The sequence below is a fragment of the Cyprinus carpio genome, chromosome B15 (assembly GCF_018340385.1).
Source record: "Cyprinus carpio isolate SPL01 chromosome B15, ASM1834038v1, whole genome shotgun sequence".
Lineage (NCBI taxonomy): Eukaryota > Metazoa > Chordata > Actinopteri > Cypriniformes > Cyprinidae > Cyprinus > Cyprinus carpio.
In genome coordinates this window covers 23,078,153-23,093,565 of record NC_056611.1, presented here as the reverse complement: position 1 = coordinate 23,093,565, position 15,413 = coordinate 23,078,153, and the positions used below count along the sequence as shown (strand labels likewise).

Genomic DNA, 15,413 nt, shown 5'->3' with positions numbered 1-15,413 from the left:
GATGGAAATTAAAGAACACATCAGCAGATGTGTGGTCTGTGAGGCGTCATCGCCAGCCATTACATTACACAGTCAAGACGAGACTGAACCAAGTTGTCCATCCAATTGGAGAAAACTCTGGTTTGGATATTCATTTCTTATGGTAAGGCCTTAGTAAGTAGAGTTGTGATGGTGAGGAAATTTTTCCACCAGTTAATCGACATGTGACAACATCGGTCAAGCAGTTGTTTGTTTTTAGTTTGTTTGAGTTTTTCCTGTTTTCCTCACTTTCCTTTGCTTTTAGATAGTTTATAAGCGCTGTGCGCATTTTACTTTCACTTTCAAATTAGTGGAAATTCAAGCAACAACAAAATACATCATAGAACATAGAAGTTTAATTAATAAAACAAATAAAAATACACCATGCTATATGCCTAATAGGGCTGGGCATTTTTTTTTCTTTTCAGATTTTATAGATTAATTCGAATTTAATGTTTTGACGCGATTTTATTTTTAGAAATCGAGAAATCGCGATTTTGCATTGAAATATTACAAAATGTTACAATTAGACACTTTGACAATATGTGGTGACAACAGTAAAGAGAAAAGAACGATACGACCGCAGGTCGGCGTACGTGATTAACCGCTCACGAGTGATGCGCTCATATCCTGAGGCGCGTTCACGCAGAATGTGATTTTGTGTTGACAAAGATGCAACATGGACAATGGAATAAAAAAGTCCATGTAAAGTCCGGTAAAGTCTGGTCAAGCCACAGTTGTCGTTTCCACGGTTTGACAGACTTTGAAGATGTCGCTGGTTAATGCTCGCTCGATTACAAACGAGACTTTCATTTTAAATGATTTTATTTCACATAATGTTTTGGAATTTTTATTTATTATAGAGACTTGTGTGGATGAGTGGAGTACATGTGATGAACTTTGTCCAACTGACTATAATTTAATTAATACCCCAAGATCAGTGGGTTGTGGTGGGCGTCTAGCTAAAGTGTGCAAACAGCAGTTTAAATGTCATCGTTTATCGACCCTGATCTACTCGAGCTTTGAAGTTCAATTGTTATAACTGGAGTTCTTGAAGCCTGTTTTAGGTGTGGTTATTTATCAACCTCCAAAGTATAGCCAGGCTTTTATACAGGAATTTTCAGATTTTTTTTATCCTCTATTTTATTATTGTCTGATTATATTTTAATGGGTGATTTTAATATTCATATCTGTTGTCCTGGGAAGCCTTTGGTCAAGGAGTTTTCAGACCTGATAGACTCATTTAATTTTATTTAGCATGCCATGTCTCTGGCCCTACGCATGAGAGAGGACATACTTTGGACCTTGTTTTATCCTTAGGGCTGTCAATTTGAGATGTTGATGTTAATGATGTTTGCGTTTTGGATCATATGCATGTTACTTTCAGTGTAAATGTACCGAATGAAATGAGGGCGAGTCAGACCTCTTATGTTTGTTCCCGTACAATTACTCCATTACCACAGGCTTTTGGTGAGATTTTTAGTACCTTTTCTGATGTATCATGGTTGGAGTCTTGGCTGATCCAGATGAATTACTTACAGTTTTTAATTCTGTATGTTCTGAAGTCTTGGACTCTGTTGCTCCTTACAAGATTAAGCATTTTAAGGTAAATTGTCAGCCTTGGTTTAATGAACATACTTGTGTTCTTAGACAGCCATGTAGGAAGACAGAACGGGCTTGGAAGAAAAATAAACTTTTGGTCTTTCACCAGATGTTACGAGACTCACTTCTTGGGTATCAGAAAGCTGTAAAGGATGCTAAAGCAGCCTATTTTTCAAATATTATATCGCAGCACTCAAACTTAGCAAATATTTAGTTTCAAGCTATTAATAGGTTTTTTTAATCCAAATGCTGTTATTATACCTCCATCTACAGAGTGTTGTGATGGGTTTTTAAGTGTTTTTCTGGAAAAACAAAAAACATTAGGTCCAGGTTTCGTGATTTGGATGGAAAGGTAGCAGAAAACTCTACAAGTGTCAACACTTTTGATGAATTTGATCTGGTTTCATCTATCGATATTAGTCATATTATTGCTCATTTGAAACGCCCAGCTACCAGTTGGGATGTTTTGCCTTCAGGTTTGCTTGGTGCGACAGCTGACTTTATTGGACCAAGTATTACATCTATTGTGAACTGTAGCCTTTCTACAGGTCTTTTTCCATCATGTCTTAAGCAAGCGGTCATTCAGCCCCTTCTCAAGAAGTCTGCTCTGGACCCTTTGGATTTCACAAATTATCAGCCAATTTCAAAGCTACCCTGAAAATATTGGAGAAAGTGGTTTTATCTCAGCTGAGCTCTTTTTTGGCTAATAATGATGTGCTCGATGCTTTTCAGTCTGGCTTTAGGGCAGGACACAGCACTGAATCGGCTCTATTGCGAGTTTCCAATGATTTGTTACTCATTTCAGACTTGGGTAGTCGAGGAGCTTTAATTATGCTCAACCTTAGTGCAGCTTTTGATCTAATAGATCATGAAATCCTTATTAAACGTTTAGAATATGGTGTTTGTCTGAGAGGGACTGTTTTAAAATGTTTTCTTCTTATTTGAAGGGACGATCCTTTTCAGTAAGGGTTGGGGAATTTTCTTCCTCCTCAGTCTGTGGAGTACCTCAGGGCTCCATTTTGGGACCTATTCTATTTTCACTATTTCTGTTGCCTTTAGGCCTTATTTAACACAGTATGTCTTATCTTTATGCTGATGATATTCAGATTTATATACCTGTTAGATCCGGAGGATCAACTTCTCATTCATCTTTATTATTATTTCTTGAGGAGGTGAAGTGCTTGTTAGAGCAAAATCGCCTACAGCTAAATACGAGTAAATCTGAAGTAATCAATTATTGGGCCAAATAATGTTGACTGTGACTTAAATGATGTGTTAGCTACATGGACAACTAATGTGCAGTCCCAAATAAGAAATCTGGGTGTAATTTTTGACTCAGCTCTAACGTTTGATCATCAGATTAAATGTGTGGTAAAAAGTTGCTTCTTTCAGTTGAGGACTATTGCAAAAACGAAATCCTTTTTGTCTGGTGCTGATCTTGAGATAGTGATTCATGCATTTATCTCCTCCCGTTTGGACTACTGTAATGCACTTTATTTGGGATTGAGCCAATCTCTTGCAGTACAAAGAAAAGGGAGCATATTACTCCAGTTTTGGAAAAGCTGCATTGGCTTCCGGTTAAATATCGGATTCAGTATAAGGTGGTGCTGCACGTTTTTAAAGCTGTCCATGATATGGCCCCAGAATATATTATGGACCTGATTCATTTGATCTCTGGTAGATCTCAAAGGTCATTTAACTTCTTACTGCTCTCAGTTCCAAAAACTTGCCTGAAAACAAAGGGGGATCGTGAATTTTCGGTTGCTGGCCTAAGACTGTGGAATACCCTTCCACCTGACATCAAATCTGCACCCTCAGTTGATGTTTTTAAATCTTGTGTAAAAACATACTTGTTTTCTATGGATTTTAATTGTTGACTTTTGGAAGTAAATTGTTTTAATTGTTTTTCTGTTATTGTTGATTTTTGTTTCTACTATTCTCATCTTGTGTTGCTGTACAGTCCTTTGGTCTACTTTGTAGTGGAAAGGGCTCTAGAAATAAAGTAGACTTAAGACTTGAAACTTGAATAGAAAAAACATGCAAGAAGAAGGGAGTGAACGTCTTTTAATTTGAGTGCTGCATTTTTATTCATGCATGAGATGCTGCAAGAGATGCTAGTGCAACAGTCAAATGCATCCATGTTTACATAGAAAAAACAATGGAAAAGCAGCACAACTGAATAAAAAAAACCTGTAAAGAACTACTACTGTATGTCTAATATTTCATGTTTGCATCATGGTGACAGGCTGAAAGCTGCTGTTTGTTGTTTTCACAGAACATTCGTTGTTAATAGTCTACTGGTGTTATACCTTCAGAAGTCAGAAAGAGCTTTATTACCAAGTATGTTTACACAGCCAAGGAATTTGACTTAGTGACAGAAGCTTCCAGTGCAGAAGAAAGTATGGACAAACTAGTGCAGCAGACAGGAATTACACAGAGATGGAGTATAACACTAATATAAGAAAAACAGAAAATTAAATAATGCACTACAGAAGTAGAAATATAGAGAAATGTAACTGTTTAAATTAACATACAGATATATTTACAAGTGCGCAGTTTAGAAATGTACAGTTTTCAGATTCTATGTATAAAAGCAGTCATTTTGGATTTGAATTGACTGTTGAGAATTTTTTGAAGCATTTTCATTGTAGCCTATTATTTCTGAACATATAACATGTAGGCTATAAGACAAGATTGTACAGGATGTAGTTGTAGTTCATGCATCTTTTCTGCAAAGATATTTAACAAGTCATTGTGTGTGAGTGTGGTGCGCTTAGAGTAGAATTTTTTTTTTTAACTCGAGGGTTAATAAAGAAAAAGTTATTTGAATCATGTTGTAGTAACTAAGTTGACTAGTTAAAAATGAAAAAAAAAAAATTAGAATCTGTCAAATGTTTTGAAAAAATCGAGAATAATTTTTTTTGCTAAATCGACCAGCCCTAATGCCTAATATAAAATAATAAATAACTAAAACAAAGTTTATGTATACAAAACTGAAGATCAGTAAACACTGCGGAACCAAATTAATAAGAAAATTACATTTATTAGCAAAATGAATTAGAAAGATTGGAGACACGGCATACTTGAGATATATATATGATTCCATGCTGCAAACATTTTTAAATATCTTGAAAAAAAATATTTAATGTTTTTATTGCGTTGACAGTTTTTTCTTTTGTTTAATACATTTGGTCTTTGGTAAATAGATGATGCTGTATTGGCTATGACTAAGAGAGATCATTCTAATTTCAAGTAATGAAAATGTTTTTTGATATTGATTTTGAGACTTTTTTTTTATTTTGAATTAGTTTTTATTTTGTATTTCCCATTTAATTTCAAAAGATTTTTACAAGAAATTAATACTTTAAGATACATTAAATTAATCATTTTCCAGGAGTTTTCAACTTTTTAATGAAATAATAATTCTGAATTCTGAATGCTATAGTAATGATGCTGATAATTCAGCTATGCATCAAAGAAATAAATTACATCTGTTAATATAAAAAAATAGAAAACAGTTATTTTAAATTGTAAAAATATTTCACAATATTGCCATTTTTACTGTATTTTTTTACACAAATAAACGCAGCCTTGTTGAGCAAAAGGGACTTCTCTTTGCATTTTGAACAAATCACATGATGCATCTTCATTTCTTTGTTCCAGCATACAGGATCAGGGGACGAGGGAGGTGGACAGTCTCTGACATCGACAGGAAGCTGTTTGCAGAGCTTCCGCAGTCAGCCGTTCGTGGAGTGCCAAGGTTCGTTTGGCACGTGCCAGTATTCCCCCACCTTCTACAGTTTCTGGCTGACTAGAGTGAACATGCAGCAGTTTGACTCGGTTCCCCACAGTACTTTGCTCACCGAACAGAACCAGCAGCAAAGCATCAGCTTATGCAGCGTCTGCATGAAGAACAACTGACACACGTCACTCGTGTTTTCTTAAATAAACTGCACTGAGAATGCACATCAACAGGTCACCACAGTGGAAGTGATTGAGATGCTTTTGGTCACTTTTATTGGAGAAGATAAAAAGGACATAATTTGTGAAAAGCTGTGAACTTTTTACTTCACTGGATTGGTTCCCACATAACCCATTCTACTATGACTTCCTTTGTCTTCTCGTTTGTATTACATTTTGGTGCTAGCAAAAACCAAGACCATTTGCACAAATACCTATATACCAATGTTCCTTTTCTCCTTCGTATCAGCAAGTATTACATTTGCGCACATCAAAATATTATTAATGCAATATTGTATTGGTATTACAATTATTAGAATGCCATTTTTAACCAAAACATATCATGAATACTGAACCTTGAGAACAAAACTCACAAGATCCAGTGAAATCAAAAAGGAATGTCTGGTAGCGGCAGATAGCTGAATTGCTATTGCTGTGACAGGTAGGTATGTTTTGTTTTTGTTTGATTTTTTTTCTGTATAGAAATCAACAAATTACTGTTTTTTTTTTTTGTTGTTGTTGTTGTTGTTTTTTTTTTTTCAAAAGTTTTCTACACTTTGATTTTAAACCAAGCATTGTGCAGAATTAAGATCCAGTCACATTTATCGTTATTTGGTGAATTTTTTCTTCTTTTTATTTTATTTTTTGTAAAAAAAAAAAAAGAAATTGTGGGTGAAATCCAGTCATTTCAATAGAAATCCAAGCGAGGTTCGATTTTACCACGCAGATTTCACAACTGGTTCACTACACTGTTAACAATTGACATTTTCCTGCGAAATATTACCACAGTTTTGCTAATGTGACAACATCTTTACTGTTTATTGCTCTTTGAGTTAAGGAACTAGAGGAAACATGGATATATTGTCGTAAAACTACTCTGATGTCGCATGACGAAAACATACCTGTGGGAACTTTTTTGCAAGATGCGAAATACGTAGAGACATGTATGTTTCGTAACATATTCGATGTGAAATGTCCACTGAGTGGCACTAAAAGATTGTTCTTTTTTTTTTTCACGGAACAGATGAACGTACATATGGTACTTATATGACGTTGGTTTTGTACGCGTCACTGCAGTTCTGACTTGAAATGTCTGTTGAGTGGCACCGTGACATTTTAAAATAACGTACCATCTGCACAACCTCTAACCTTACCACTACACCTAACTTAACCTACCCGATAATATGAACAAAAGCAAATGTGACATAAGAACGCAATCTCAGGCATGCGTCATGTTTATCACGGGATTCGTGACCGAGCAAGCTTGTTATGTCCGGAAATCAAAAAAGTGAACATGGAGCTGTAATCATAACTGTACGAAAACGATTACAAGTGCTCACTGTTTTACCTTCTCTAGTGTTCAGTTTTGTTGGAAACTGCAGTGATATGTACTAATTGGTACGTATTTCGCGACTTGCGAAAAAGTTACCACGGGTACGTTACGTTTTCGTCATGAGATCAAGTAACTTAGCTAACAACAAATTAACCATGGTTTTGCTACACTAACCATAGTTTAACCATGGTAATTGTAGTTAAAGTGTGGTTATACAAATGGAAATAAATCTGGGGGAAAAAAACAATGGTTACTATAATAAAACCATAGTTAATTTACGTTAAGGAAATATTAGCCTTGTTAATGCTATGCTCTGCTGGTTGAACTACAACAACTAGCTCACTAACGTTAGCTGTTTTTAGTCAACAAGCTGAGAGAACTGAAATTCCATTTGTCTTTAGATTCTACAACTTGAACCAACAAACATTTTAGTGTTTCCAGAGGATATGTATGTCCATGTGGCAAAAACTAGCATTGGCAGGTCAATATGGCTGTAAATGTGAAAGGTAGGAGGATATAAGTCTTCAGTCAGTAGTTAGATGTTTAAACACCCCCTTATTTCATTGTTTTCTATGCATGCAGTTTCTAATAGACCCTTCTGACCACAAGGCACATCTTTAAAGTACTATTTAATATTAAAAAAATAGTAATTTCTGTATCTTCTGGTGTTTGTGAATGGACAGTTGCCATTCAGCTTCCCATTTATCATTATTGGACACTTGAAAGTCTTTCGTGCTTAGTTTTTTTATATATATATTATTTTCCCACTAACACAATCCTCTAAATAAAAACTAACACCTTCAGTACTTTACAGTCCTCATAAGGGGTCCCTAAGCAGTTTTTGTTTTGAACATGATATATTTTACATGTGATTGCACTGTTGACAGAACAGCTTTGCTTTATATTTTTACTAAATGTCAAGAGTATTTATTTAGCTAGAGATATTTTGGTGCTATTTTGGATGGAAATTAACAGTGAATGGAAAATGTGTTCCCTTTTAAAAGAAGTAATTATTATTTTTGTCTGATTTTGTGGGTAGAAATGCCATCCGCTGTGTTTGTTTGGGGACATTTTGATGTCTGGTTGTACTGTACTGTTAGACCTGAGCATGGACATACACCTAAGGACAACACAAATTGTTAAACTCTTTCCCAAGAAGTTTGATCTTGTTCAGTGTAACATGCATTTTTACATTTAACAATCAGGTTCAACTATTACTGTGTATTAAAAGTCTAATAAATTGTGATTTTGTATAACATGCAATAATACCTTGGAAAAAGAATATATAAACTCACCGAAGTGAGACATCTAACGACGTTTCACATCACTACATCATTTATTGTTTTTACACTTCTTTTATACACTATTTTTGAGTTTTAGGAGACATTCTGTACTAAGCACACTCACTACTGGTGCATCCCATTAATAAAACCCATATATTCTTCTTTTTTTAAACGTAACTCTATACAATTCAAACTAACACTTTTGACAAAGAGAACATCAGCATTCCAAATAATAATAATAATAATAATAAAAACTTTTTCTGGACTTTATAAACAATAAACACTACTGTTAAAAAATTTGGTGTAAGATATATTTTTTTTTTTTTTTTTTTTTTGCGCTGAAATCATTTTTTTCTTTTTTTGTGGAACTGGTCTTTTTTTTTTTTGGATTCTTGGATAAAAAAGTTTTTAAAAAATGCCAGCATATTCGGAATATAAATATTTTGTAGCACTGTAAGTATCTGTACTGTCAATTTTGCTCAATTTAATGCATTCTTGCTAAATAAAAGTATTAATTTAAAAATTGAATAGTAGTGTATTTTATATGTTATGCATCTAAATACAGGAAGTCTCTCTTACACAGTGATTTGAATAATACATGTAAACTGAATTTAATGATACATTTGTAATTATTAATCTGCATTGGTACAAATTTTACTTTTACTGCATATTTTATAATTTACCATATGAACAGAGCAGGTCTTGGAACCAATGTAAAACCAGCTACAACATACCAGAATAAGAATGATTTATTGTTTATTTACAAAAATATACTTTCTTAAGAAACAAAGTACAAGTCACTTAAGAAGAAACGTTGTTTGGAAATAATCAAGTGCTATAAGCTTGAGAGATTTCACAAACATTTACTAAGACTTAATGGCACACTGACAAAATCAAATTACTGTACATTCAACATACTGCAAAAGGCACTCTCATCCACAGCCATGTCATGAATGTTCACGTCAATAATGTTCAACTTTTAGCATTCATACAAAGAGATCAGTATTTAGTGCCCAAACAAATGTGCATACAAACTTTTTGCAATTAGAAATACAGGGAACAGCCTTTGAGACCTCCCACTGATGACATCATAAAAGCTATTCAATGACACAACCAGTCAGCAGTGGAGGAATATTCTCCGCTAGCTCTGAATGGTTGTTAGTGTTGTATTTAATGTAAAAAAAAATTCTGCTAGTATTATCATTGTCACATTCTCCAGTTGTTCAGCTGGTAAACCTCTGAAGCCGTCGCCAGCGGATCTCTTCAGGAGTTGGGTTTGAGTGGGCATAAGTACCACGTGATGATCTAGCCTGCGTAAAACCACCTACAAAACCAAATAACAATGTTACACATTGTAACTGCTAGTATTTTAAAGAGTTAAAGGATAGTTCACCCTAAGATTTACTCACTCTCAGGCCAGGCAAGATGTAGATCAGTTACTTTCTTTATCGGAACAGATCACTTGCTCACCAGGTGATTCTCTGCAGTGAATGGGTGCCATCAGAATGAAACATCGCAATAATCCACAAGTAACCCACATGACTCCAGTCCATCAATTAACATCTTGTGAAGCAAAAAGCCGTGTGTTTGTAAGAAAGTCTTGTGGATTACTTGTGAATTATCATGATGTTTTTATCAGCTGTTTGGACTCTCATTCTGACGGCACCCATTCACTGCAGAGGATCCATTAGTGAGCAAGTGATGTAATGCTAATATAATAATGCTTTCTCCAAATCTGTTCCTATGAAGAAACAAACTCATCTACATCTCTGATAGCCTGAGGATGAATACATAGTTTTGGGTGAACTGTTCCTTTAATCAGTCTGCTTCTGCAGCTATAGTGTTAGCAAAAACACATGGGAATAAATTAGTTGTGTTGGAATGTGGTCAGCAACTTCATTTCCAATAATCTGTATGTCAAGGGATGTCGTTCATATTTTATGTACAAATATTTGTTGCCGATTTGTTCTAGATAAACAGGTGCATCTCAAAAATCGTGTTGGAATGATCTTAGGAAATATTCTAATATTTTGAGATACTGGATTTTTGACTTTCATGAGCTGTTAAGCTCTAATCATCAAAATTAAAACAAAAAAAACTTTTGAAATGTTTTACTTCACCTGTATTGAATTTTGGATATATTAGATTTTAAATTTTTGAGTTGTGTTTGTATGAAATTTTTTTTATATTGATGATATTCTAATTTTCTGAGATGCACCTGTATAATAAAATAAAAAATATAAAAAATATATATATTATATATATATATATATATATATATATATTTTTTTTTTTTTTTTTTTTTTTTTTTTTTTACAAAATTGTTTATGACAAAGCATTTTTCAAAGTATCAACTGGTCATTTTGACCACCTGACCTCTGTCATTCAGGCTGGCCCTGACAGCTGCCTCGTACTGCTCATCTTCTGACAGACCTGCTGTATAGGGATGCTGGGGCGGTGCAGAGGGCCTGTGTGTGTCATACTGCTGCCTGTAGGGGGCGCCATTATTAAACGACTGCTGTCCATACTGGGAGTTTGGTGGATACGGCATGCCATATCCACTGTATCCTGTAAACACAGACATCCAAATAATGGATCCCGAGGACGTCAACAGAGCAATGCTACAATGGTCTAGTTAACAATCCCTAAATCATTTAATCTTTACTGGTTCTCAAAATCAGAGCCATTTCTAGGATGGTAGTGATTCAAATCAGATTGCAGTCTTTATAACTAAATCAATATTTCCCTATAAAACAAAGAGCTTTTACCTGATGAATTATAGTATGTTTGTTGCCCTCCATGTTGCCCATTAGATGTCACAAAGCCTGAAATGACACAGTCATGGCTGTTAATGTGGCTGGATGCATTAATTGCTGAATTAAAAGTTTGTGGTTGGTAAGATTTTTAATGTTTTTGAAAATCTCTTATGCTCCTATTTTAATTTGAAAAAGTAATTTATTCCTGTGATGCAAAGCTGAATTTTCAGCGTAATAACTCCAGTCTTCAGTGTCACATGATCCTTCAGAAATTATTTGAATATGCTGATTTGCTGCTTAAAAAAATTTCTTAAGTGAAAGTGACGTGACACAGCAAAGTATGGTGACCCATACTCAGAATTCGTGCTCTGCATTTAACCCATCCAAAGTGCACACACACAGCAGTGAACACACACACACCCAGAGCAGTGGGCAGCCATTTATGCTGCGGCGCCTGGGGAGCAGTTGGAGGTTCAGTGCCTTGCTCAAGGGCACCTCAGTCGTGGTATTGCCGGCCCAAGACTCTAACCCACAACCTTAGGGTTAGGAGTCAAACTCTCTAACCATTAGGCCTCGACTTCCCCAATCTTATTACCATCAATGTTGAAAACAGTTAATGTTTTTGTGGAAACTGTGACTCTGAACATTTATTTGAAATAAAAATATTTTGTAACATAAATGCATCCATGCTGAATAAAAGCATTAATTTCCTTCAAAAAATATGAACTGAAACTATTGGATGGTAGTGTATACACATATTAACAGTGAAGATGTCAAACACACTTAAGAAAACAAAAAAAAAGGAAAAAAACATGTTGTTACCTGCACAAGTTTTCATGAGGCTCTTTAGTGGTCCAGCTGTGTAGAGCAGACCGACCAGGATCCCAGCCAGGTGTCCGATAAATGATGTCCTGCAAAGACACGTGTGTCAATGCGTGCTAATACAAGCTATGAATCAGATACAAATATTAAAAAAAAAAAACTTTACTCTAGCATCTCTGAAATGTGTTCCATGCCTACCCAGGGTTCATGATATGGATGAGGATCAACTCTACCCAGCAGGAGTAGCGATTGGCTATGGGCAGCCCCATGATGTATGTGGCCCCTCCTGGATGATAATGATTATTCACCACCTTCAGCCCAAACAGAACACCTGAAACAAATCACAGATTATTTCCTGGTAGAAAAATATAACAATGACATATATGAATCAATTGATTTCTTTGTCTACTCCTTTTTATTCTTTCCACCAACTGCATGCACTGTACAGTAATAATGTTTTAGTAGAAGATACATCTACACTACCGTTTAAAAGTACGATTTTTTTAAAGAAATTTTTTGTTTTTTATTATTATTGAGGAAGGATATATTAAATGGATCAAAAGACACTTATAATGTTATAAAAATGTCTATTTCAAATTTCTTTCATCAAAAAAAATCAACATTTTGGTAATATCCAAGTAATCATGTGACACTGCAAACTGGAGTAATGGCTGCTGAAAATACAGCTTTGCTATCACAGGATTAAATGACATTTAAAAATATATTATAATAGAAAACAATTATTTTAGATTATGTGCAATCCATCCTGATTTATCACACCTGAGAAGCCCACTGCACACTGTAAACTATATGATGAGTCTTCTGTCATGTGTGTCAGTCCTGTCTCCAGGAGCAGGTACACCAATCCGGTGAGCAGAGAGAAGACAGAGAGCAGGTACGCAAACCAGGCGCCTCCCAGTTTCCTTTCCAGTTTGATGCCCTTCCAAAGGAGCGAGGCCATGTTGAAGTATAAGTGCATGTCATCAGCATGATGAAACGGTGACAGCAGCAGACGACTCCAGTCTCTGTACAAGTACGCCTCTCGAACACTTAAACACGTCTGCGATACCAAAAAAAAAAAACATTAAGTATCGTCTACAACTTGACTTTATTGTACCATGTGCAACTTTTACCAACTAATAAAATATTGCAAAATACAGTTTAATGGCTGGCAAATTGTCTTCAGTGACTCGCTGCTGGCAGATGTGACCCATTTTTAGTGTTGAAGTTATAATAACATGTACCTGTAGGAGGGGTTTGGCAGGAAACAGGAACAAATAGACGTTCAGACCCAGCGTTGCAAGAGTGACAGGTGGGATGTTGTCGATTCCCAGCTGGAAAACCTGAGAGGCCAGTAGGAGCAGGCCGAGATCAGATCCCCTTTGTCTATTACGCATCTGAAAAACACAGTACAGTATTAGCATCTAAAATACACAACCACATCTTCAAACACACATGAAGCAGAGTTTTATATGTGTAAAAGTTTGTTTACATTTGCAAGTATTATGAGTATGTTATACATTAAATTGAAAGTAAATTAACACCAGTTGCTGAATCACCAGTGACACAGACCTGATCTACTGGTGTTATGTAAGGAAGGTAACACCAGTGCATGTAACACCAGTGCATTTTCATGAAAAAAAGCCATTTTACATGTCTGCTGTAAGGGGGGAGGGGCATTCAATCATTGATACTCACTAAATGAGTAGTTTAAAACATTTAGTGCAGGATTTTTTTTAAAAGTTCCCCAACAATTGATAGGTCATAAAAGTGTAGGCAACTAAAGCTTCATATGAAATCGTTGTCGACAAAATTTCTGATAATTGCAATAGTGGACTTATCATGGCCTTTTTTCAAAGATAACGCAAATAGGAAGAAAGTCAAGTGATGTCATCAGTTTTTATTTTTATTACGGTAATTTTTGTCAAACGGTGTAACACCATGACACAAATCCTGTGGACCACTGTTTTTCACTAACAATTTTATAATATTTTTGAGTTTCATTGGTATTATGCCATTTATCATATATGGATAGTATGGTAACGTTTGCGTTACACACGAGCAGTTTTTAAGTAAAATATTCTTCATAAAATTAAAATCAAATCGCTTTCCACATTAAGAATCTATTATTCGTACTAAACATTGTTTATATTTAAAACTCTAAAAAAAATTACAAGCAATGTGTTTTTTCTTTGAATTTCTGTAAATGTACTAGGGACAGAAAAATGGAATTACTGTAGAATGAAATGTTTAAATCACTTACCATGATATCTGAAAGACAGCTCCTATTCGGAAGGCTTGAGGTTCCCACGCTTGGTTTGGGTGCTGTGTTGTGAGTGGAAGCAGCGCTCCCGAGTCCTAATATTAGCTATCAACAGTAGGACACGTCAGATTTTACTTTCATTTCACCATCTTTCATCAGGTGGTGTAAACACGGAAGTGATGCAACGGAAGCTTCTGGTCGCGTGACCTCATCGTTCCGGACGTTGGTAGTTTTTTCTAGAAGTGAACTGTCTGAACTTTGCTAAAAGTTTTACTGGTTTATTCCACGAATACAGTACACGTCCGTGCTCTGTGACTAATGCATAAGAGACTAATCAAAGCCTATGTTTTGTTGTGGAACCTTTAAGATTTGTTTGATAAACTACTATTTAACATAAAATTAATTAGCTAGTACTTTTCGTTTTGTTTTTTTAACTGTTATTTTATGTTAAAATGATATGTAATGTAGAGTATATATTTTTTATAATCTTTTGTCTTTTGCTATGTATAAAACAATAAACACTATTTTGTGCTGCATTCACAGAAATTTACTATTACGTTTAATTTCCTGTTATTACAGCTGTACTCAAGCAGTATAACTTTTAATTCTTTGTTATTATTTGTTTACTGAATTTGATTTCTAGTTTTTATTTCTTTACTCAAGCAGTGGTAAGATAAACGTTTTGTTAGCTGTTTTCATGCGATGACACGTATTTCGCCTGCAGATGGCAGTATTGCTCAATGAACAGATGTGCATTTGCAGTTTCTAACACTTTCAGTTAGATGTGAAAATATCTTTACATTGCAAATAATCGGATTTTATTGTTTAATTAAACAAAGTGAGCATTTGGCTTCATATAGCATTACATTTGTACTGTGAACATTTACTAACAGTATTTTTTCCTTTGAAAGCCTACTCTTTTGCAAACTTGCAAATTTCACTTTCACTTAACTTTCTTTTTACAAAATCCATTTTCAAAGATGTAATGTTATTGTGAGAGATATTATAGGGAATAAAACACAAGGAATGTGTAGACTACTGTTACTGGATTTTGGATCCTACATACTAAAGTTTGGAAACATACTTAAAGGTTCTTAATAGGATCAAAGAAGAATCCTATTTAGGAAATGCATATGTGCAGCTATGTATGAATTTTCTATGTACATTTATTTATTTATCTATCTATTATATATCTATCTATCTATCTATCTATCTATCTATCTAGCTATCTATCCATCTATATATCTATTTATCGGAATTTCATTTTATCAGTTAGATCCTTCTTTTTAATTATTCAGTTTGTTTATATTTCTATATATCTTTATTAAGTTGGATGTTAATAAATTTTAAATTGTAGGGATTTTTTTCAAATTTTT

The 15,413-nt window shown here is 34.7% G+C and overlaps 2 protein-coding genes across 6 annotated transcripts in view; one reads left to right on the top strand and one right to left on the bottom strand.

Moving 5' to 3' along the window:
- Window positions 1–8,450, top strand: part of col4a4 (collagen, type IV, alpha 4) — a 68,172-nt gene extending 59,722 nt beyond the window's left edge. For all 4 annotated transcript variants that reach the window (XM_042739895.1, XM_042739896.1, XM_042739894.1 and 1 more), the window contains 2 exons: window positions 1–142; window positions 5,284–8,450. The exon at window positions 1–142 is cut by the window's left edge and continues 145 nt beyond it. In XM_042739895.1, coding sequence (XP_042595829.1) covers window positions 1–142; window positions 5,284–5,541 — 400 coding nt within the window. In that variant the 3' untranslated portion in view covers window positions 5,542–8,450. The remainder of the gene's footprint in view (window positions 143–5,283) is intronic.
- Window positions 8,451–8,927: 477 nt separating this feature from the next.
- rhbdd1 (rhomboid domain containing 1) lies at window positions 8,928–13,194 on the bottom strand. 2 transcript variants are annotated; one of them, XM_042739892.1, is made up of 7 exons: window positions 13,019–13,194; window positions 12,555–12,834; window positions 11,973–12,105; window positions 11,775–11,863; window positions 10,965–11,021; window positions 10,573–10,764; window positions 8,928–9,520 (listed from the first exon to the last, which is right to left on the bottom strand). In XM_042739892.1, the coding sequence occupies exons 1-7, from the start codon at window positions 13,169–13,171 to the stop codon at window positions 9,420–9,422; spliced, it is 1,005 nt and encodes a 334-aa protein (XP_042595826.1). In that variant the 5' UTR covers window positions 13,172–13,194; the 3' UTR covers window positions 8,928–9,419. The 2 variants fall into 2 exon arrangements, with proteins under 2 accessions (XP_042595826.1, XP_042595827.1); XM_042739893.1 differs by having other exon boundaries at window positions 10,630–10,764.
- Window positions 13,195–15,413: the final 2,219 nt, after the last annotated feature.

Coding starts and splice junctions, on each gene's coding strand:
- rhbdd1 (XM_042739892.1), bottom strand. CDS start 13,171: ATGCGTAATAGACAAAGGGGATCTGATCTCGGCCTGCTCCTACTGGCC. Junction 11,022..11,774: donor CCTCATGAAAACTTGTGCAG/GTAACAACATGT, acceptor GTGTCATTTCAG/GCTTTGTGACATCTAATGGG. Junction 9,521..10,572: donor GGCCAGCCTGAATGACAGAG/GTCAGGTGGTCA, acceptor TTGGTTTTGTAG/GTGGTTTTACGCAGGCTAGA.